The 22668-nt window shown below is 54.3% G+C and overlaps 1 protein-coding gene across 2 annotated transcripts in view; it reads right to left on the reverse strand.

Annotated features, from left to right (window-relative positions):
- Positions 1–2769: 2769 nt before the first annotated feature.
- SLC43A2 (solute carrier family 43 member 2) overlaps positions 2770–22668 on the reverse strand; it is a 45190-nt gene continuing 25291 nt past the window's right edge. For both annotated transcript variants that reach the window (XM_052658605.1, XM_052658606.1), the window contains exons 6-14: positions 20848–20940; positions 19121–19254; positions 18835–19037; positions 18317–18463; positions 15435–15573; positions 13669–13801; positions 10583–10656; positions 9227–9350; positions 2770–8564 (exon numbers count right to left, since the gene is read on the reverse strand). In XM_052658605.1, the coding sequence (XP_052514565.1) occupies positions 8403–8564; positions 9227–9350; positions 10583–10656; positions 13669–13801; positions 15435–15573; positions 18317–18463; positions 18835–19037; positions 19121–19254; positions 20848–20940 (1209 nt within the window). In that variant the 3' untranslated portion in view covers positions 2770–8402. The remainder of the gene's footprint in view (positions 8565–9226; positions 9351–10582; positions 10657–13668; positions 13802–15434; positions 15574–18316; positions 18464–18834; positions 19038–19120; positions 19255–20847; positions 20941–22668) is intronic.

Below are 22668 nucleotides of genomic sequence, written 5' to 3' on the forward strand. Positions count from 1 at the left end.
GTGTAGCCAAATGAAAAAAAAAAAAGAGAGAGAAACCTTACATGCAGGGCCCACAGCACTCTCCAGGGTGCCTCACTGTGAGCCAGCGATCCCACTGTGGAAATGAACCCCTGGTGCCTGATGCCCTGGAGTTCCAATCCTACCACTTCCTACCTGTGTGACCTTGTGCAAGTTGCTTAACCTCTCTGGGCCTCAGCTCCTTCATTTGTAAAATGGAGACAATGGTAGTGGCCGCCTTGTGGACTTGCTGGATATCGGTAGATGAGGCAATGTGCATAAAGCAATTTCATGCAGGGCGTGGCACATTTCTGTATGACCATTCTGGAGGAAGAGGGGCCTGTGAGGAAGGACCCCTCAAGGCTACGTGTATATGCTCCCGGCTGAGCCGGCAAGAAGAACATGAATCTCTGGTATCACAGCAATCTTTCTGTCTCACGTATCTCTCTGTATCTCTCTTCCTCTATCTGTACCCATCTTTTATCCATCTCTCTAGCTGCCCCTCTCTCCTTCTGTCTCTCCTCTCCATCTCTGTTGACCTCTCTTTATCTCACATCTAGAAGTTTCTCTGCATCTGTCTCTCCCTTTCTCTTTTTGTTCTCTCTGTGCCCCTTCTGTCTCTCTCTTTCTGTTCCTCTGTAACTCTCCATCAGTGCTCTGTCTCTTTAATCTCTCTTGCTGTCTCCTCTCTGTGTTTCTCTTTGCCTCTTCCTGTCTCAAGTCCCTGCTCAGCTCCCTCTGTCTCTCTTCATCCCTGCCATCTCGGTCTTTGTTCCTGAGCTCTGCATAGTGATCCGCTCTCTCTTGGATGCCCCCCCCATCTCCTTTGCATTGTTGGTGTCTGCTCACAGTCCTGGCCCCCCGTGTGGATGCTCCTGGCTGGCTGGCCCTTCTTGCCGCCTCGGTCGCAGCCACACCTGTAACCCATCTCTGGGTATCTCGGGGAGACTGTGTTTCACTGTTTCCATCCTCAGCTCGGTCCCTTCCTGCCTGCTGAAAGCATACTCTTCTCCCAGCCTTGGTCTCAGCCAGTTTCAGCCTCCTTTTGGTTTATTTCTCTCTCGCTCACTTTTTTTTAAAACAATTTTATTCGTTTGTTTATTTTTGGCTGTGCATGGGCTTTTCTTTAGTCGTGGTGAGCGGGGGCTACTCTCTAGTTTCGGTGTGCAGGCTTCTCGTCGTGGCTTCTCTCGTAGAGCGCAGGCTGTAGGGTGCACGGGCTTCAGTAGTTGCGTATGGGCTCAGTAGTTGTATTTCCCCAGCTCTAGAGCGCAGACTCAATAGCATGTGGGATCTTCCCAGATCAGGGGTTGAACCCTTGTCTCCTGTACTGGCAGCCAGATTCTTTACCACTGAGCCACCAGGGAAGCCCTCTCTCTCTTTTTTAAACTTCATCCTCCAGTATTTATTGAGCATCTGTTCCATGCCCGGCACCATTCAAGACTCTAGAGGTTATCGTGGCAAAGCAGTATCCATGCTAGCTCTCAGGGGGCATTTGTGATATTGGGGAGACAGACAGATAGGAGAGCAGACAAAGCATGGCCTTGCCCCCCTGAGCAGAGGAGCGCATAGGCCAGGCTGGGCCTGTGAGTTTGGCTGGCTGTGCCCTGGGCTGGGCCTGACGATTCCTTGTCCCTAAACAGGGCCTGAGGGTCACTCTAGAAGCTGCACTAGAGGGTTTAACCACTTGCTCACTGAACAGCATTCATGATGCCCCAGGCTAGGGAGACACAGGTAGAAAGAGAAAGTCCCAGCCCACGTGGGGCACAGTCCAGACAAACAGTATCAGTGGGAGGGAGGGAACAGGGGCGCCCCGGACTTGACCTTCTCCCTCCCTCCCCGCCTCCAGCAGAGTTTGGCCTGCACACGGTGAAAAGCCATTTGAGCAGCCGTGATCTTTAAAGTAAGTTTCTTTGAGCCAACATCTGAAAATGGGGATGTTTTATATAAAACTCAGAATTCCCAGCTTCCCTTGTAAAAATCAGGAGATCGGGCAACAGTGGGCTCGTTCCCACAGGGCCTTGAAGGGTTAGAGCTGCGTCAAGGCTGGCTGTGGCCTCCAGGTCCCTGTGGTGCCCCCAAGTCGTCTTGTGTCCCTGGCAGAGGTCACTGTCCAGCAGCCCTTACGTCATCTTGCTGGGGTTCTACTTATACTAGGAAACTAGTTCTCCACTGTGTCTGCATCAAGAGCAGGAAAACGGTCACAGCGCAGGGATGTGGCGAAGCGTGGCTTTTGAGCTTGCAATCCTGATGAGTAGAAGCCCTCATGAACCTCCATTTACCATCTCTGCCCTGTGTGCCACGCAGGGGTCCTACCCCATCCCCAGCTGTCTCCCGAGGCCACCTACCTCCCTGCCTGGGGCCTCAATGCCCTCCACCCTAGAAGGTTGGGAACCAAGCTTCAGACAACCAGGCTGTCCTCTCTCCCTTCCCTGGCAGTGAGGGTCTCCCTGGGGCTTCTCTGAGGAAGCCCAGTGGCTCTTCTTTCTTGCTGCCTCTGCCCAGGGCCCAGCTTCATGGGAAACCCACAGGAGGAGCAGGTGTGCCCATGACTGCTGACTCAGGACAAAAGCCAAGGGTCAAGGATGAGCACCTGCCTTAGAACTGGAATTCCCAGCTGCCTTGGGCTCCCCCCACCACCCAGAGGTCCCCTCCTCGGTCCCTCCCCCAGCTCTGGGGTCAGGGAGCACATTTCAGACAGGTGATGGGCAAGAGACAAGTAGCAAGTGAATGTGTGACTCAGAGAGAAAGAGACACAGGGGCCAAGGAGGAAGCAGTTCTTAGCCACTCTCAGCAGACATTTATTGAGTGCTTACTGTGTGCCAGGAAGTAAGCCAGGTGCTAGAAACAGCAAAGGGCCAGGAAGAGTCAGGGTCAGCTGCTGAGCTGTCAGTGACAACACATTGACCCTGGTTGACACGGGAACAGATTAACCCTTCAGGTACCACTCTGAGGGCCTGGGCTGGGTCCTTGGACAGAGCCTGGGCCTTTCCACCCACCAAGAGAGATTCAGCGAGGCGTGACCCTCTCTCTTTGTCCAAGGAGAGGTAAGCTCCCACACCCTCCTCTAAATACATTCACACCCGATGTGCCTGGAATTATACCCCAGACTTCAACACACACATGCACACACACGCACACAGAGGCACACTGAGCAGTTTTACAAGGAGGTGGCATGACGGTGTTGTCCACGTGCTGTGTTCTGAGTCACCCACCTCAACATAAAACTGTCAAGAGTGCCTGAACATCTCCCATTTAGAGATTATCTTGAGAAACTTTTTGGCCATGTCTCTCACCAAAACGTGAAAGACGTCAAAGTGAACAGGGGGACAACTTCTTAAGGCTTTTGCTGAGAGAGGGTAGTCCTGAGAGGGGGAGGGATCAGAAGAAATGGACTTCACTTCCTTTACTTGGCCACAAGTCCCAGGCAGAGCTGCCTGAGGTCTGTCCTGTTACATGGGCGGCGGAGGGTGGGTGCGGATGATCCTTATCCCCCGTGCTGTCTGCCCCGCTCCAGGGTCATAAAATTAATGCTGTCACTGGCTAAGTGCCTACTGAGTGCCAGGTACAATAACATACAACTGCTTGATGTCCACGTCCACTGAGTCTCCCAGGGCGGGGGTAACACTTCCATTTTACAGATGAGAAACTGAGGCTCAAGACTTGTCTATGGTCACAAGATAAATAGGCATGGTGGGGCCTCTAACCTCTGCCCTTCCCTCATCGCCTCCTCAGCACAGGTAGATAGAGTCTCACTCTGGGAAAGGTTGAGCAGCCGGAGGCCCTAGCTCGGTCTTGGATCTGCTTGGGAGGCTGAGAAGGGCTGACTCCAGGGCTGGAAGCACTGCCTGCAGAGGCCAAGGGCACAAATGGGAGAGGTCTGCCCGGCGGCGGGCCACCCGCGTGGAGGACGCTGCGCCTCCTCCCTGATGTGCATCCTCACCCCAGGGTTTGGGGCGAGGCAGGGCCTGGTTGGGGGGACAGGTTCCCAGAGCCAGCCTGCTCACCCTGACCCCACTCCCATCCCAGGTGGGCCCCACAGCCTGTGGAAAACCCACCTCCTCACTTTCAGGGTCCTGGGCTCCTAATCCTAACCCCACAGTTAAGATGCCTTCCTGCCCCAGAACTCACGAGAATCCATTGTATTACCCCTCAAGGGGAGGGAAGCTGTGGATTAAACAGCCCCAGAAGCCTGCCTCTGTTAAGAAGACTTCTCAGATCTCAGAGACGGGAGCCTCTTGCCATAGCAGGCCCACAGCCTGACCCTTCCGGATCACCTGGCCCTGGTGCATCTCTGTTTTCATTCACACAGATGGACATGCAAATGCCTTCGCCGCCCGCACCCCTGAGGACTTTCCTGGTGGTCCAGTGGTCCCCGTGCACGGGGTTTGGTTCAGTTCCTGGTAGGGGAACTAGGGTCCCGCGTGCTGCGTGGGGGGCCAAAAGATAAAACAGAAACAGCTCCCTTGCAGAAGGAAATGGCAACCCACTCCGGTATTCTTGCCTGGGAAATCCCAGGGACGGAGGAGCCCGGTGGGCTACCGTCCGTGGGGTCGCATAGAGTCGGACACGACTGAGCGACTAAACAACAACATGGATTCGTCAGTTTCTACTGTGTGAGTACTGTAAGAAGCTGAAAAATGAAAGCATTATCATGATATAAGAAAAAACAAAGCTCCACCGGCCTGACTGAACGTTCGCACAGTTGTCTGGGATGGTGCTGCACATGAATTCCCAACACTGGCCACCTCCCCGCCTTCAGCGTGCTTGGGGCCTAGGGCCATGGGAGGCCCTCATGCTTCACAGCCCAGGGCCAGAACAAGGCAGGCTGGAGTTCTTTTCACCAGGCTGACACTGAGTACAAGAGGGAATAGGAGATGGAGCAAAACAGAAAGGAACCCACAACCGCAACCCCACCTGTGGGCTTTACAAGGGTGGGAACCTTCCTGATGACAGGCCCAGGCAGCGAGAGCCGCAGGCAGAGGCCAGGAGGCTTTGGAGGAAGCCAGCCACGACTGAAGCGACTTAGCAGCAGCAGCAGCCACAAAGTCCAGGGAGACAGAGAGGAGGGGGCTCCTGGGAACACTCCTGAGGCTGGCGTGACCCTGCTTCTTGCTCCAGTTGAACGCCCTGGACCGGGCACCACTGCCTGCTCCTTCCTTCCCACCAGGAACCTGGAGAACCAGGGGGATGATGGAGGGCCCAGGCCAGTGATGACCACTGCCTTTGACCGGCCCACGGTCCCTTCCCCATCCCAGGGCACTCCTCTCATGGCTGGGGGTGACTAGGGGCTTCCTCCCCCAAGTTACCATCAGCCTCTAGGGCCAAGATGACTCTACTACGACGTACAGCTCACCCCACCCTCTGAGGAAGCTCTTGGCTCCAAGAGGAGACGTCGCCTGTGTCTGTTTCCCTTCCTCAGGCTGTTTCGTCTTGATCTTAAGGCCTGGAGGCCCTCAGGCTGCCGCTCCGAATGAACTATCCTGATCTAGAGGGCCGTGGCTGCTCCTGTGATTAGGATCATATGCAAGTCCTTGGCTTTAACCATGAGCAAGTTACTCCACCTGTGCAGGCCTCAGTTTTCCCAGCTGTAGAATAGGGAAGGGAGTATATCAACTCTGGGCTTCTTAGCATGCCTCAGTGATGGTAATGGGAAAATATGTAACCTATCAATCCTGCAGTCAGAGTAAAATGACTGGCAAGGGAGTGGGGGGTGGGTGTGTGGCACATGTGGCACCCAAACTGCCTGGTACCCTGCTCTCATTTTCGCATCCCTAAGCCCCATACACTGTTGGCTCTGGACTATTTTCCACCCTGAACTCTGGTTTCTCAATGCCTGCTCCTTTCCACAGTGATAGAGAGAGGCGAAGCTCCCACTTCGGCTGGGCTGGGGGCTGCTGGGCACAACACAGGCTGTGTCCGTATAGCCTCAATACACTTCCCAGTGGGAAGGGCCCTTGCTAATCAGCACTGCCCCAAACTGCACTCCATTGTCAGTGGGTTTCAAATGTTGGGGGGTGGGGTGGGGTGCACAGCTGCACCAGAATCACCTGGTGGAGCTTAGCAAAGAATAGACTTTAGTTTCCCTCTAGGTCAGAGGCAAGACCCATGGGCTATGTTATTAACAACCACCCTGAAAGCTCCTGCTGCAGGTCGTAACTGGGCCACACCCGGTGGGGGTGGCTGGGATTGTTAAAACCATTCCCCAGCTGCCCACCACACCCCTTTGGAGAGCACAGCCCACCAGCACTGAGCTAACTTGACCTTGTCCAGCATTTCCCAAATCTGACTACAAAACTTTTTAAAAATTATGTATTTGGCTGCACTGGGTTCTTAGTTGTGACATGTGGGATCTAGTTCCCGGAGCAGGGATTGAACCCAGGTCCCCTGCATTGGGAGTACAGAGTCTTAGCCAATGGACCACCAGGGAAGTCCCAAAACTTTAAAAATTAAAAAAACCTTAACATCGCCCAGAACTAGCATTTTTAGGAATGCTTTGGGAGAAATGTTCATCTCACGCTCTCTCCTTTGAAAAAAAAAATTGTTTAAAACAAATACCTGCTTTTGCGTATTTGAGTCACCACCCATTCCTCCCGCCACATCCTGCCCCTGCTGCCTTAGAGGCTGCGGCTTGTCTGGGGTTACCCTGCGTCCTGAACCCAGGAGGAACCCTCGGTGTGGCTGACTGGTGACAGGAAGCCTGAGCAGGGATGAAAGGGGGTCAGGATTAGCCTGTCTGGCTGGGATAAGCAGCAGAGGAGGGTATGACCACACTTCTAAGGTGTCTGCACAGGCCTGATGTGTTAGGGCTGGGGCAGGGGCGGAAGGTCTTTTCCTGCCCCACTGCCCCTCCCAAGACGGCAATCACACCCAGAGAGAGACGGTACCCAGAGTCAGCAGCTGGGGACAACTGGGGCTTGTCAGTGGCAGAAAACTTTGTCCTGCCTTTTCTTCTCAAGCTCAAAACAGGCACATGGAGTCATGAATTGATATGCTAGAAGGGGGCATCCCTTACCAGTAGGGAAATGGATTTATTGCTTTATAAAAAGAAGTCTGATAAAACTTAAAACAAATAACCTAAAAATCCACCCACCCCTCTCAGAACTCCCAGGAAGCCTCAGACACATTTCTGAGCGCAGTCAAGGTGGGTGGGTTGGTAAGCCAGGCCCGCCTGGCAGAGGAAAGGTGGCCTCGCCCGCGTAAACAGCTCCAGGGCTCCTGGGAGAGTCTGCCAGCAGGGGGCGCTGTGGCCCCGCAGCCTGGAACAAGCTTGGCCCTGAACAGGGCTGGCGCCAAGGCGCTGGGCTTGCTGGGGCCTGGCCAGCTGGGGGCAGCTCTGGGAGGACAAGTGTAGACACCCAGAGCACACAACCTGCCACCACCCCCACACACATCTCTCATACACAGCACATGCACACACAGCCCACACATCCACACCCCCTAGGCCTCTCACAAATTCACCTCCCCACCCAGGCCTGGACCTCCAGGACTGTCAGCTGCAGCCTCACTTCCACCCCCCACAAAAACAGCTGTGTGTGTGTGTGTGTGTGTGTGTGTGTGTGATACCCTATTGGTGCCCCCTTAATTCCCTTCTGGTCACAGCCTGGACAGAGGGTGGCAGTGGAGACATGCCCCCACTCAAGTCCTGAGGGGAGAGGGAAAGGACCGCTGCCCAGCCTTGTCCATGGTTCTCACGTGACTATCCAGCCCTCCAGACCCTTCCCAGGCTAACCTGGGGGGGGGGGGCGCACGGGGGGCGGGGGGGCACTTCCCCACAGGCCTCGAACAGGAGGACAGGCCATGGACAGGCCACAGGGGGCTGGAATCACAAAGGAGTTAGCACCAACAACAGGAAGCGGGTCCTTCCTTCCTCAGGCAGCTCAGACTGGCTGGGGGAGGAGTGAGGGGCCAGGCCGGGGGTGGGGGGCTGTGCAGATAGTGCAAGCCTTTGTCCTCAGGCAGGCGTGGTCGGTGGACATGCAGCTGAGGGGCGGGAGGCGGGCAGTGGATGGCAGACCCCTCTGCTTTGGCTAGAGGCAGAATCTGGACACACTTCGGGGGAGAGGGTCTGCCAGCCCAGGGGGTCCTCCTGGCTCCTCCTGCAGGCACCACAGAGCGCTGAGGCTCAAGGGCCTCTCGAGGGTGGCAGAGTGAAGTCCAGAGCCTCCCTGCCTCCAGCAGGAGGAGAAGCGTCTGTCCAGGCCCTCTCCCATCCGTCTGTCCACCACAGAGCTCCGAGGCTGGACCAGGGCCCTGGGAGGGAGTGTGGACTCCAGCACAGTGGAGGACAGGATCCTGGGGTTGGGGGTGGGCGGGAGTGCGTGGAGGTCCTCTGGGGAGGGGACGAGGACACCTCAAGTCACTGAAGCAAGAGGGCGGGAGGCCGTGATCCGAGACGGCAGGCGCTACACAAAAGCCTCCCGGTTGGACGAGCCATTGAGCTTGAGGAAAAGCTTGTCGTCCTCTCTCTTCCGCTCTAGCTGCCTCTCCAGCTGGCGCCGGTAGCAGATGAGGTAGAGGGGGAGGCAGAAGCCCAGCATGCTCAGGACCAGCAGGCCCACGTTCACCTGGGGAGGCAGGGACGAGAGCGGCCGTCACGAGGGGCAGGGACCACAGCACGTGTGGGCTGCCGTCCTTGTGCAGCCAGACCCTTCCGATTGAGGCGAAGGTCACAGGAAAAACAAAGGAGGAGTTTCAGGAGGTCCGAGGGCCTGTCATCCCACGTTCTGGCATCAGGATTCCCCAGTGGTCCACAGGCCACACTAACGTGCTGATCTGAAGGTCCAGGGGCATGGTGGGATTGGGACAAGCTCCCAGCACCTGGATATGAATCCCAGCCTCTGGCAGGAGGGGCAGGGACAGCAACTCGGTTCCATTTACCCCAAAATCGGGTCCAGAAAGGACACTCTTGGGAATTCCCTAGCAGGTCCAGTGGTTAAGACTCTGAGCTTCCAATGCAGGAAGTGTGGCTTTATATCCTTGGTTGGGAAACTAAGATTCCATATGCCACACAGCATAGCCAATATAAATTTTTTTTTAAGAAATGGATAAAAAGGATACTCTTCCCCTCTTGCTCCCCAGCCTATTCACAAGGGATCCCTGAACTGACCCTAACCAAAGTTCCAAACTGCCTGTCCTGGGGTTCTGGAACATGCTGTGATGCCTCCCAGCTCCCACTCAGCAGAGTAGAGTGGATGCCCATAACCCGGCGCCCCCCGACCCTTCTTACCCACAGAGGGTCTCCCTGGAGGGGACCCATCATAGCCAGAAACAGGGGCTGCTGCAGGAGAGCGAAGAGGGCGCTGATTAGGGACTGCAGGCCCGTGAGGCTGCCAAACTGTGTGGAGGGGTACCTGTAGGACAGGAGAGAGCCTGTCACCGCAGGGGCCACTGTCCAGCTTCCCAGGTGCTCCTTGACCTCAGCCTGGCCCCAGCTGCCGGTGCCCCCAGGCTGCAACTTGCGGTGTCAGAGGAGATGTGGGAACAGCTTCAGAGGACAGTCGAGTGTCCATCTTCGGACTGCTTTGTGCTGAGCAGTTCTACACAGAGAATTTCCCTTTTGGACCAGCATGAAGGCCCTGGGGCCCATGGGTGTCTGGCTGAGCCGAGTGGACAACATGATTCCGCAGGAGTCTGTGGCTCGGGAACTAGGCCCAGGGAGCAGGTGGGAGGCTGGGCCGGGCTTGACTGCACCTTCATCCAGAGGAGCGTTGTATAATCACGGAAACAGCATCATAGCCCTCGGCCGACTCCCTCAGACTCTGCCAGGGTGGCCTCAACTTCCTCTAGGCCTTGGGGCGGGGAGGGTGGCGTAGGCAGGGGTGGAGCATGCAGACCTGGGATGACCCCCATGGGATGCTCTTGGGAGCGGGGAGAGAGTTCTGGCATAGTCTCAGGACATTAGGCATCGTGGCTTAGCAAGGAATGGCTGCAAGAATGAGCCTGTCTTTAGTCAGAGAGAGACAGAGGATGGTGTTCGGGTTCTGGTGTTTGAGCTAAGCCCCAGCCTGAGGAAGAGGAACAACTATGGTTCCTTAGGTGTGTGTGGCCTCTTGGAAAAGGAGGCAGGTTTCATTTTAGCCAAGGCCTGAGAAAACTAGGGCAGACCAGCCCTCTGAGGCCCTGGGTGGGCTCTGTCAGGTACATTCGGGGCTCAATCACTTATGTCGCTGCTGCCACTGAAGGCCATGTGAAGGTCACCATTCAGGGGCACGCAGCCAGAACTCACCCCTGTGCTTCCCGTGAGTGGCCAGTAGCAGCCCCAGGGCTCAGCTGAGCGGCAGCCGCTGAGGCTGTAACGATACGGAGCTGCACCGATACGGAGCTGCACCCTGGCCGGGGGAACTGGCTTCGTGTTAAATGCCAAGGCTTGTGGGCACCCAACTGTCTGCCCACTGACCCGCTCCCATCGAGTACGGCCTTCTCCTGACACACCCCACAGAAACCCTAATATTTAAGGCAAGAGATGGAACCTCAGGTGGACAAGATGGTCCCCTTCAAGCCCTCAGCCCCACCTGGAACCTCCCTCAGGTCATCCATCCCCTCACCCTCAGCCACCAGGCCACCCGCAGCCCCCAGGACTTACACGGCGGCGTATAAGCCCCCGACGGCCGAGTGGATGAATCCTCGCACGATTGTGTGCAGGATGAAGGAGAGGATCTGAGGTGGGGAGAGCAGAGTGTGAGCAGGAGGCATGGAGGGTCTCCCTTTGTCCCCCTGCCCCAGAGCTCCCAGGATCCTGAGTGGTGGGAGCATTGGCACCCTGGAATCGGCCTGGCCAGCTCGCCACAGGCAGCTCCTGAATGCCAAAAATCCTGAGCCAATTGTTCAACACAGTCATTACTAACAATTCCACTGCATTAAAGGTACAATTTAATGACAACTGATCCTTGGACAATGTGGGGGATTAGGGGTGCTGACCCTCTATGCAGCCACAAATCCACATTAAACTTATAGTCTGCCCTCTGTATCCACGGTTTCATATCCTCAGATTCAACCACCCATGGACCATGCGGTACGTATTTACTATTGAAAACAGTCCAGGTATGAGTGGAACTGCACAGTCCAAACTTGTGTTGTTCAAGGATCAACTGCACACTGAAAACAAAGTTCGTGAATACTCAAAGCCCATCACATCTTAATTACTTTATTTTGTTGTACTATTACCTCTAGTCTTAAGGTTTTTTAAGTCTACTGTAGATATTGGGTTGGTTAGGGTTTTCCCCTGAACATCTTAAGGAAAAACTCTAACAAACTTTTTGGCCAGGTGGCACAGTGGTAAAGAATCCACCTGCCAATGCAGGAGATCCAAGAGACGTGAGTTCGATCCCTGGATTGGGTAGATCCCCTAGAAGACAAAATGGCAACCCACTCCAGTATTCTTGCCTGGGAGAGTCCATGGACAGAAGAGCCTGGAGGGCTGTAGTCCATGGGGTCACAAAAGAGTAGGATACGACCTAGCAACCGAGCACACATAATATATATATGATGGTGTGTTATCGTGTGTCTTTCCAACTCCACAGTGACGATGGACAATGTATTGTTTGAGACTAGCCATGATGAACGCACTTACACCATGGAAATTGCCAAACACAACAAACCAAGGCTCCCGACACCCCACTCCCATCTAAAGTCTGCTATTAAGTGTATGTATGGACACGGCACTAGGTAGGAGCTCACCGGTCATCACTCCCGCCTTTTCGGACCCGAGGGCCGTGCCCTGGTCTCCCAGCCTGGTCCTCCAGGCCCTACAGGCAGATGGCTGTCCCCCTCTCCTCTCACTCTGCTTTCCTAACGAAAGGCCACTGTTGGCAGGCTGAGCAGGCCCTTGTTAACGATTCCTGAGAGCCACGAGCTGTCTGCTTTGCTGCCGGGACCCTTTGTTTGTTCTCTGCACACAGCCCTGTCATCAGGCGCAGCAGCCAAGCCCTATTTCCGGGAATGTGGGCGGCGGAGGCAGGGGGACTGCTCTCTGCGGCGCTGTGAGAGGGCTGTGCCCGAAAGCACACGCATCCCTTACAGGCTCCCGCTTTCCACCCCAAATGCCGTGCTGCCTCTTCACAACTTGTCTTTCAGTGAGAACTGGTTAAAACGAAAAGCAGATTGCGGTCCTCACTGACCACTGCCCCGTGACTGGACAAGGTGGTCAGGGCAAGGGTCTGCCGGTCCTGCAGAGAGGGCCACCACCGCCAGGAGGCTGGGAAGGCACCAGGGATGTGCCAGCACTCCCATCTGGAACCGGCATCAGTCTCCGGGCGTTTACGCCAGCTGCGTGCAGAGTTAGCACAAACAGACGACAGTACCCATGGGTGGTGCGCACCTGGCGTTCCCTGTATTTCTGCATGTGGCCACTTGTAGAAAGGAAGGGACTCTTGCTTTCCTCATGGACTTGGTCCAAGATACCACCTGGACTCGGGCCACACCCATCTGGGAGCAATGCTGTCACTTGTATCCCTTCCTTCAAAGTTCAACTTGAGGACTGGAACTAGAACCCTTCTGTGGACCTAAGGGTGGAGCCAGGCAGGTAACGCAATCTGCCTTTCTTGAGCTCTCTGCCAAAAGTCAGGTTCCAAAAGCACTGGAAATCTTGTGTAAAGGAATTAAACTTTTGAACTGGGATACCAAGAGCTCATCATCAGAGGCTTTCTCCTGTGGCTGTCCTGAATCAGAAGAGCAAATGCTCCCACCAATGCCACAGACTGCCCAGACCTCTTAGGATGTCAGATCACAGCTGTTTAAGCAAAGGCAAAACAATTAGCTACACAAATACACCACGTGACTCCAGAAATGGTAAGATGATGGTATTCATGGTGTGTAAGATGCCCCAAGACCAAGAAGAATGATACACTTTCATAGGGAAGGGTCTACTGTGAAAGGAAATCTCAGTTCCATTTACAGCTTGCTCTTAGAACTGTGGTGCTGAAAAAGATTCTGGAGAGTTGCTTGGACTGCAAGGAGATCAAACCAGTCAATCCTAAAGGAAATCAACCCCGAATATTCATTGGAAGGACTGATGCTGAAGCTGAAGCTCCAATACCTTGGCCACCTGATGCCAAGAGCCAACTCATTTGAAAAGACCCTGATGCTGAGAAAGATTGAGGACAGGAGAAGGGGGCGACAGAGGATGAGATGGTTGGATGGCATCACCAACTCAATGGACATGAGTTTAAGCAAACTCTGGGAGATAGTGAAAGACAGGGAAGCCTGGTGTGCTACAATCCATGGGGTCACAGAGAGTTGGACATTACTTAGCAACTGAACAACAACTCAGCATTGCGCATAGAGCCTAGCAGATAGAAAGGAAAGGAAAGGAAAGTGAAGTCGCTCAGTCGTGTCCAACTCTTTGCGACCCCATGGACTGTAGCCTACCAGGCTCCTCTGTCCATGGGATTTTCCAGGCAATAGTACTGGAGTGGATTGCCATTTCCTTCTCCAGCAGATCTTCCCAACCCAGGGATGGAATCCAGGTCTCCTGCATTGTAGACAGACGCTTTACCGTCTGAGCCACCAGGGAAGTCAGCACATAGAAGGCCCTTGGTAAACCAAGGTGGGCTGGTTGATCGGTTTTTCTGGTTGGATTAAATGAATGAAAGGTCACTGTTCTCTTTGCTAATGGCTCCCCCATGAGACATCAGACCCTCTCTCACGCATCAGCCCATCCCCCACACCCACCTGGAGAGGCAGGTTGGGAATGAGGCAGGTCACCCCGAAACCCACGAGCAGCAGGTTGGTGAAGGCGAAGGCCCGCATGGCGTTGGTGATCTTCTGGATCTGCCGGTCCCGCTTCTTCTTCTTCTTCTCACCTCTGTGGGGGCACAGGGCATGGAACACAGGAGCTGGGGGAGGGGGGTTGGGTGGGGGGCCCCTGGGGAGGGGGGCCCCTGGAGAATAGACTATCCCAGGAAGTCAGGCCCGGGGAGTCACAGCTTGTGGACAATGCAAGACTTAGACACCACCGCCAAGCGAGTGCTAGCTGGGGACTGTGGGGGCTAGACCATCACGAGGGACACTCCCCACAGCTACCCTCTGAACTGAGCATGGAGTGTGAACCTTAGTGGAGAGGCTGGACATGAGAAGATGGGCATCAGTACCCTGCATTGGAAGGGCTGATGCTGAAGCTGAAACTCCAATACTTTGGCCACCTGAAGCGAAGAGCTGACTCATTTGAAAAGACCCTGATACCGGGAAAGATTGAAGGCAGGAGGAGAAGGGGATGACAGAGGATGAGATGGTTGGATGGCATCACTGACTTGATGGACCTGAGTTTAGGTAAACTCTGGGAGTTGGTGATGGACAGAGAGGCTTGGCGTGCTGCAATTCATGGGGTCGCAAAGAGTCGGACACAACTGAGTGACTGCACTGAACTGAACCCTGCATTATTTCAGTGAAGACTGAGGTCAGATCCCCAATGACGGGGAGGGAGGAGGAGAAGGCACCCAGGTCAGGATGTGGCAAAGCCTCCTTCACTGTTGGCTCCAGCTTCACCCAAATCCTGCAGGGAGCTGATGCCAAGCCAGAGAATAAGCCAAATAAGGGAGCAAGTGGGTTTCCCCTTGAGGGGCAGGGAGGAGTGAAGAAGAAATGAGCATGTGGCAGATGCAACTAGAACGGGCATCAACCGCTTTCTGGCTGTAGGACCTGATCTAGATAACAGAGCATCTCTGTAATTATCTCCCTGTGAATTCACTACTACTGATTTGAGTCTCACCACCCACACAGATGCCCCACGGACAATTGCACGACATCCAAGGGCTCAGAGATATGCAGGGAGGCCCAGGCCCACCACTTTCTCCCTGTGTGACCTCAGGCGAGCCACTCCAATGCCTAGTTTCAGTTCCCTCATCTGTAAAACAGGTATAACTCATCAAGGTGTTGTGAGGCTTCCCTGAGAGATTGTGCATTAAGTGCTTGGCAAGGGGCCCGATACAATCAAGAGTAGCTTATTATATTAAGGTGGAGTCAGAGAAGACAGCATTTAACTCATCCTCTGATCTTACAGCCCAACCCTTCTATAAAGAAAGGGCTCCGGTTCCTCGTTTAATTCTCACAGTCATGAACAAATCTATTAACACGTCGTAAGGTTATACCTGTTTACGACTCACACCCAGTGAAGCAGGCCTTGCAGGCAAACGAGACCCTCTAAGGCTCTCTGCCCTTGTGCTAATTGTGCTGAGGATCTGAGTGTGGTCCTAAAGCCAGGTGTTTGGTAGTTACTGATCTGGTTTCTCTCCTGTCTTCTAGCTTGGCGCTTCCCAAACTCTTATATACAAAAGGCTGTTTCAGATAGAAGCGACAGACCAGTATGAAGAGTAGCTTTGAGCACGGCCCCTTCTCACCTCTCCTGCGGACTTTACAACCCAATGTCCCACCCACCCTAGAGCTGCCTAACACCCGCCTGCTCCCTCTGGGGACACGAGGCACAGGTTTGGCCTACGCACTGGTTGGCGTCTTTCTCCTCAGGCTCCTCGGAGGCGTCCTCACACTCCTTCAGCCTCCAATCCATGATGTAGCCAATGACGGGGGCGGTGAGCAGGCAGAGCAGCTGGAGAACCCCGAAGATGGAGGTGTAGAGGCTCACTGAGGGGACAGAAGGGCCGGGTCACGGAGTGGGGTCGGGGGGCTGCCTGCTGAGGCCTGGGGAGGGGCTGGGCAGAGTCTATGACTCCACAAGCCCTGCTGGTTTCTTTTCCCCAGAACGCCCCCCACCCCACCCGTGGCGCCGTGAGTCATGATGGGAGACAACCTCTGAAATCAAAGTCTGAGCAAGGGGCAGGACACCCTATTCTTTCCTCCGAATCCCTCGCCTATTTCCAAGAAACAGCTACCAAAGTCCAGTATGTCACAGTGACCTTCCCCAAAAGCTCCAGGAGGTCTCTGTGACTCTAGGAACCACAAAATTACCGAGGCCCAGGACAGAGCGAGGTTTCGTGTGCCAACAGCCTCGTGTGTCACTGTCCTGCCCCTCGAAACACACTGAGAAGGCACCAAAGGGCTCCGGCCTTCAGAGAGCCTGAAAATCACGATGAGACTTCTCATCAGAAGCTGAAGGCTGGCTGCGCCAACCCCACCCGCAGCTCTGGCTGGGGGGGACGTGCGGAGTGCAGGGGGGCCGTCTGGAGTTCAAGGACAGGTGCTTCTCAGTCGGGTAGGCTCTGGCCAGGAGCGGACGTCCTGTGTTCCCTGAAGACCCCCTCCCACCCGGACCCCACGGGCTTACCGGTAGCCATCACTGCACCGAGAAAGCAAAAGTGACAAAGCAGAGAGGAGTGGGGTTAGCAGCAGCAATGTCAAAGGCTGTTACAGAAAGAGGGCTGCAGGGGCGGCACGCTCTGGGCCCAGCACCCACACCACTTCCCACGGAGCCCTGAGTCTCAGAGTGCCCCACACGGGTGTCTGCTGGCGGTTTCCTGCCTGCTGGGGCCTCGTCATAGATGGGCTGTGAATCAGGCCTGTGGCACTTGTGGGGGGACCATGATGGGGAAGTGGTGGGGGTGTACAAGACCCAGCAGAACGAGGGCCAAGAATCCACCCCACACCCAGCCTGAGTGTCTGACCAGCCAGTGCCGCAGCCCCCTGATCCTGACGTCCAGATGTCCGTGTGTGTGTATGTGTGTGTGTGAGCTCCCAGGCGCAAGTGCTCAGAGGAGCAGGATGGGGAAAACCAATGCCCTGTCAGCTGTGGACCGAATTTCCTGGCCCAACTTCCTCTACTTCTTGAAACTGACTTTTGAAAGAGGGAAACAGAAGGGGGGAAAAAAACTGCCTCTTGGGCAGCAAAAGATTTTTCAGAGAAAGCAAAAGAGAAGGCCATGACTCAGCAGGAGCAGGGAGATTTGCCGTCCAAGGGCCAGTAAGGGGCTTTTCTCTGTACTCATCAGGGTCTCTGCCTGTCTGGGCCTCAGGGTTTGTAATAAAGGGCCTTTAGACAGGCTAGATCAGCTCTCCCCAAAGTATGGTGGACAGATTTTAATGAATGTTACATAATAAAAGGGTTCCTGCGGTTGAAATTTAGGGGATTATCATTGAATGAAATGAAGCTAAACAGGTTATTTTTTTTCCCCCATCTTCGTGCTAAGAATTTCTGCAAGGGCACATAATGGGGTTTTTCCATGTTGCTTCATGTCCGAACACCCATTTTCAGAATAGACCCTGCATTGTCTGTGTCCCTTAGTCTCCTTCCCTTTTTGCTATAGCTGAGTTTCTTATCCTCTTTAAAAACATACAGGACTTCCCTGGTGGTTCAGTGGTAATGAACCCATCTGCCAACACAGGGCAAAAGGGTTTGAACCCTGGCCAGGGAAGATTCCACATGCCACAGGGCAATGAAGTCCATGTGCCACAACCACTGAGTCTGCGCTCTAGAGGCCATGCTCCACAGCAAGAGAGACCACCACAGTGAGAAGCTCCTGCACTGCAGGGAAGAGCAGCCACCGCTTGCCACAACTAGAGAAAATCCTCGTACAGCAGCGAAGACCTAGTGCAGCCAAAAATAAATTTAAAAAGAAAAACAACAACAACAACTAAAACCCTTACATGGCCTGGCATATCTTCCCGTGGAGAAAAACAATTAAACCAACTCCAAAAGTTGCACACCAATGAGACTGCCAATAAAAAGGATTTACCCAATGTGTTTGTCCTGATTTCGCATGACTAAAGCTGACTCAGCTCAGGCCCTGAGGAAGTACGGACTTTCTTTGCAGAATCAAAACCTCTAATCAGCTTGTGTGTTCTTTTGGAAAAGTGGGCAGGTGGGTTATCAGTTCTGTTTACCAGAAGTAACAAGCCTGGACTGGATTACATAAGAGGAAAGCTCCACCTGGCCTCGCTTCCCAATTCAGGGCACAGTTCCCAGGAGACCCCGTGTCCAGCCACAGCGGCCCGGCCCCCACCCCAGCCTCTCCACGCGCTACCCCTGCGGTTTCCCAGAGGATTCTTGGCGTTGGGTTTGACAGATTGTCTTTCAACAAGCTCTCAGGTGGAGTACCGTGTTCTGCGCAGTGTCTCCTCTTGTAAACACACACGTCAACCGTCCCCCTCAGGCAACGAAAAACACACCCCACACCCCAAACACACATAGTTATTTCAGTCCTCTCCTCCCTCCTAAACCGGGAAACTGGTGGGGACGTGAAAGAACAGTCGGGCCCGGCTGTGGTGAAACGGCTCTGACGCACCATCAGGCCCTTGGATTCTGCCATCTCACCGCCCCGTTGGCCTAGCCTAGCCCCACAGCCTCTGGCTGGCCAGGTGGTGGACTTGACCTTGGGCAGGCGGAAGTGAGCACCGCGCGTAGGCTGTGCCCCAGGGCTCGGGAACCACATACCTACGGCCTGGTCTCCGCTGACCAGGAACTGGAGGATGCTGTTCATGGCACCCATGTAGAAGATGAGGCGCAGCTGTGTGACGCACATGGTGACCAGGCTGAGCAGCAGGATGGGGCTGAACACGCTGTGCATGAACGAGGGGGCCGCTGCGGGGAGAACCGGGGGCTCAGGGAGAACCAGCGGCACCCCCGGGGCCCATGGCCCACCTACCATCCAGGGCACACCGCGCACCAGATGAGGCCGGCGGCTGGGTGCAGGAGTCGGGTCACCCAGCTGTACAAAACAAGCTGGGTGAATCCCTCACCCTCTCTGAGCTTAGTCTATAAGGCAGGGTAGGTGGTGCCGCCTGCCCTTGCGGGATGACATGGGGATGAAGGGAGGCAGTACCTACAGAGCCCTCAGGGGGTGCTGGACCCCGTTGGGGTCCCCATCTGGACTGGACGCCCCCTCCTTGTCACTGGGCTGTTGATGGCTCAGGGCAGGCTTGGGAGGTGAGGGGCCACGTGTGGGTGGGTACCTGTGGCATCAGGCTGGCACTTGACCTCCAGGTCGACGGTGGACAGGCACAGCTTGTGGCCCTCCTGCAGGGCTGCCTGCTCCTTGGTGCTCCGCATGGAGCTGCCCACGCTAAGGCGGCGCCCCACTGTGGTCACCTGCTTGTAGAACTGCTTCCCTGTGATCTTGTGGTCAAAGCCCAGCCAGCTGAACTTGATCTTCACCCTGGAGCCCACGGGAGAGTGTCTGTCACACTGCCCACGCCCCTGGCCGGTGTGGGAGTGGGGGGAGACCGCAGGTCCACTTACGTGTAGTCCATGTCCTCTGGCCCCGGGAAGGGTTCCAGGGGCCAATTAAAGAAGCAGTTGAGGAAAACCAGCCCAGAGCAGCCAGCCCAGACCACGAGGATGACAATGAAGGAGGCACCGAAGTCATAGATGACCTGAGGGGCACAAGGGGGCAGGGGTCGGAGTCAGGGTGGGGCAGAGTTAGCAAAGAAAAGCCGGAGTGGGCAGGGGGCAGCCGGCAGTCCTGGCCTCCCTGTGCTGAGCCTTGAGGCAGGGACGTGGCCCCTCAGGCTGGACGTTCGGTCACCAGGCACCTGCATTTCAACCATCTCTACTCGCCCTGGACCAAACGCCTGCAGCTTGGACCAAACGCCACCTCCTTGTAGTGGCCTTCCCCAACTGCCCATCACTGTCACAGCACTGGCTCACAGTGAACAGCCCTGGCTGAGATTTTTTGACTTATGATTCATTTCTTCATCCATTATTAGTCCAGCTCCCTGAAGATAGGAATCTCTAGACTTGTCCGCTGATATTTCTCTGGCACCTTGAAGCATTACATCAGTTCAGTCCAGTTCAGTTCAGTCGCTCAGTTGTGTCCAACTCTTTGCAACCCCATGAATCGCAGCACGCCAGGCCTCCCTGTCCATCATCATCTCCCGGAGTTCACTCAGACTCACGTCCATCGAGTCAGTGATGCCATCTGCCATCCAGCCACATGGCAGGTGCCAAAAATATACTTAAGGAATGAACAGTTGAATGGCTCACTTTGCTCTTCTGTGAAATGGGTGTGACACTGGCACATACCTTCTTGGTGCTGAGGTGCAATTCAGCAGGTGTGACCCCAGTAGAGGGCCCAGTACAGGGCCTGTTAGGTGGGAAGCCTGCCAGACTGTTGTTGCAATTTTTGCCATTTATTTCCAGCCCAAGGGTCCCCAGGGCAGTGGCAGACAGCTGCCCAGCTTCCCAGGGAGGGGACCAGCAGTCAGACACTGAGATGAGGAGGAGGAGGAACCTGAGGGCTCCTCCACACTCCAGGAACTTGAGGATCCCTAACATCCAGAGACGGTGGCCCCTGCCTCTCCGGACACCTCGATGCCCGGGTGGCCGGCCCTTGTCTATGACTCCTCCTCCTGCTCTGTGGCCTCTTCCCCTCGGACCTCAGGAAAGGGGATTTATTGGAGCTGGGGCCACCGCAGAGAAAAGCTGGTTCTGAAGCCCTTTCAGGAACAACAGGATTTAGAGCAGGAACCAAGACTGATGAGCAGTGAGATGCTTGCTTCATCCTGACCCCGTGTGACTTCCACGGGCTCAGAATCCTGCCTGGGAGGGAAACAGCTGAACCAACTTGGCTGTGAGCAGCACTCTGGCAGTGGGGAGCAACAGCCCAATGACAACAGACCTGGGGGCAGGGTGGAGAGGGGACTGGAGCTGGATTCAGGATGGGGGACACTCTCTCACCCCCTTTCTTTCCCCCTAGCCCTGAAATGCAAAGGCAGCCTGCAGTCACACCTTGCAGAGATATGCTTGACTTTACCATCCCTACTCTCACGCCTCCACCCCCACCCCACCCCACCCCACCCCTGGCCCAGCAGGTCTCTTTTCTTACTCCCAGAGGTGCCCAGGTGCATCCTCCCAGGTGCGGGTGGGGGGAAGGGCAGGCACCAGCGCCCACAGTGACTTCCCCCTTCGGGGAGGGCAGAAGGAGTCTCGGGAGGGGCCTCTGCTCAGACACCAGCACACACCCTCACCTTGACTCCTGGGAAGGTGACCGCCGAGGAGGCATAGGATCCAATCATCAGGGCAATAAATGTGGACCGAAGGTCACCAAACATGTTGGGCAGCTGAAAGACAAGAGGCAAGGAAGCTTCTGCTGAAAGAGGGAGACAGGGAGGACGAAGGAGAAAGGGAAGAGAGCATGACGGCATCCTCGGGCACCTCGTCTTCTCTGCTCTCCTCCCTGTGTAATTCACGAGGCATCAGGGATAATCACTGCTAATTGCAAGTTTTTCTTCCCGGACTGAGGGTGATAAAGGAAGAAGGGTAGAGTAATGCAGAATTCAGACTCTGCACGTGCAGACAGGACTTCCTGGCTGGCAAGCGACCCCCCTCTCTGCTCTGGCACAGGCCAGGGCCTTTGGGCTCTGCAGGGTTACAAGGAGATGCCAGTGAGTAAGGCAACCCTCAAAGGGAGCAAGTCTGTTAAAAATAAGAATCTATTTGAGGATGCAAGCATAATTTTATAAATAAAAATATCAGTATTCCAGAACGACCAGATGTCAGCAAAAGCTGCTTTTGATTTTGAGAAGAGTAGGTCTCTGGAAGGTGCCAATCAGAATTCTACAGTCTCTGGGGTGGATGAGGCGACTGGCCTGGGAGTCCTGCTTCTCAATTTCTAGGTTCAAGGAGGGCTTTCTCTTCCCACCTAGAAAGATCAATAACAAGAAAAGCTCAGGCTTTCTTTGCCATGAGGCCACTCTTCCCATCTCACAGGAGCTTGTTCTGGGCCCATTCGACATGACTGCAAAGCTAAAACCCTCAGTGGATTCCATACAAATTTAGGCATGGTAAACTATGACAACGAGGTCATGGATTCAGACAGGCACGGGGAGAAGCGCATGCTCCCCTAACTGCAGCCTTCTGTGCTCTCGCTAACCTCAGGGGGAGCTCACACCACTTGCTCTGAAGGATCTCCATCCACACCCACACAGTCCCTGGCATTGAGACTCGCTCTCTGGATCTGCCAACCTGTTTTATTGAACTCAGGCTGCTTATACGGACCTAAACTACGTCCCCCTCCGCCAAGATGTCTGGAATCATTTTGGGGTTTTATCAAACATGGACCACATGATGGCTGCCTGCAAGTTAATCTGTTTGCTGAACACAAGCAGTGTGAATGTATTTACCTACCTGCCCCTCATCATTTCTGCCTGTTTTGACCACAATTAAAAATGAAAGAGGGACATCATCCAAGTGAAAAATGTTTGCGCTTCAAAGGGCACAATCAAGAAAATGAAAAGATGATAAGACAAAGGGAGAAAATTTTTATGAATCATGTATTGGATAGGGCACTCGTATCTGCAATATATAAATAACTCTGACAACTCAGTAATAAAAAAAATAATCATTTTTAAAATGGGCAAACAGACATTTCTGAATAGATGTTTCTCCAAAGAAGATATACAAATAGCCAATAACCATTATGAAAAGATACTTAGTATCATTAATCATAGGGAAATGCAAGTCAAATCACAATGAGATGCTGCTTCATACCCCCTGTGCATGCTAAGTGGCTATAATAATAATTTTTTAAAAAAGAAAACAGAACACAACAAATGTTGGTGCTGATATAGAGTAATTGGAACCCTCCTACACTACCGGGGAGAATGTAAAATGGTGCAGTCACTTTGCAAAACAGTCTGGAAGCTCCTCATTTAAACACAGAGCTACCATATGACCCAGACATTTCACTCCTAGGTATATACACACGAGGAATAAAAACATATGTTCACACAAAAACATGTATGTACACGAATGTTTACAGCAGCATTCTTTATAATATACAAAAAGTG

This window comes from Budorcas taxicolor, chromosome 19, assembly GCF_023091745.1.
Source record: "Budorcas taxicolor isolate Tak-1 chromosome 19, Takin1.1, whole genome shotgun sequence".
NCBI classification, from domain to species: Eukaryota; Metazoa; Chordata; class Mammalia; order Artiodactyla; family Bovidae; genus Budorcas; species Budorcas taxicolor.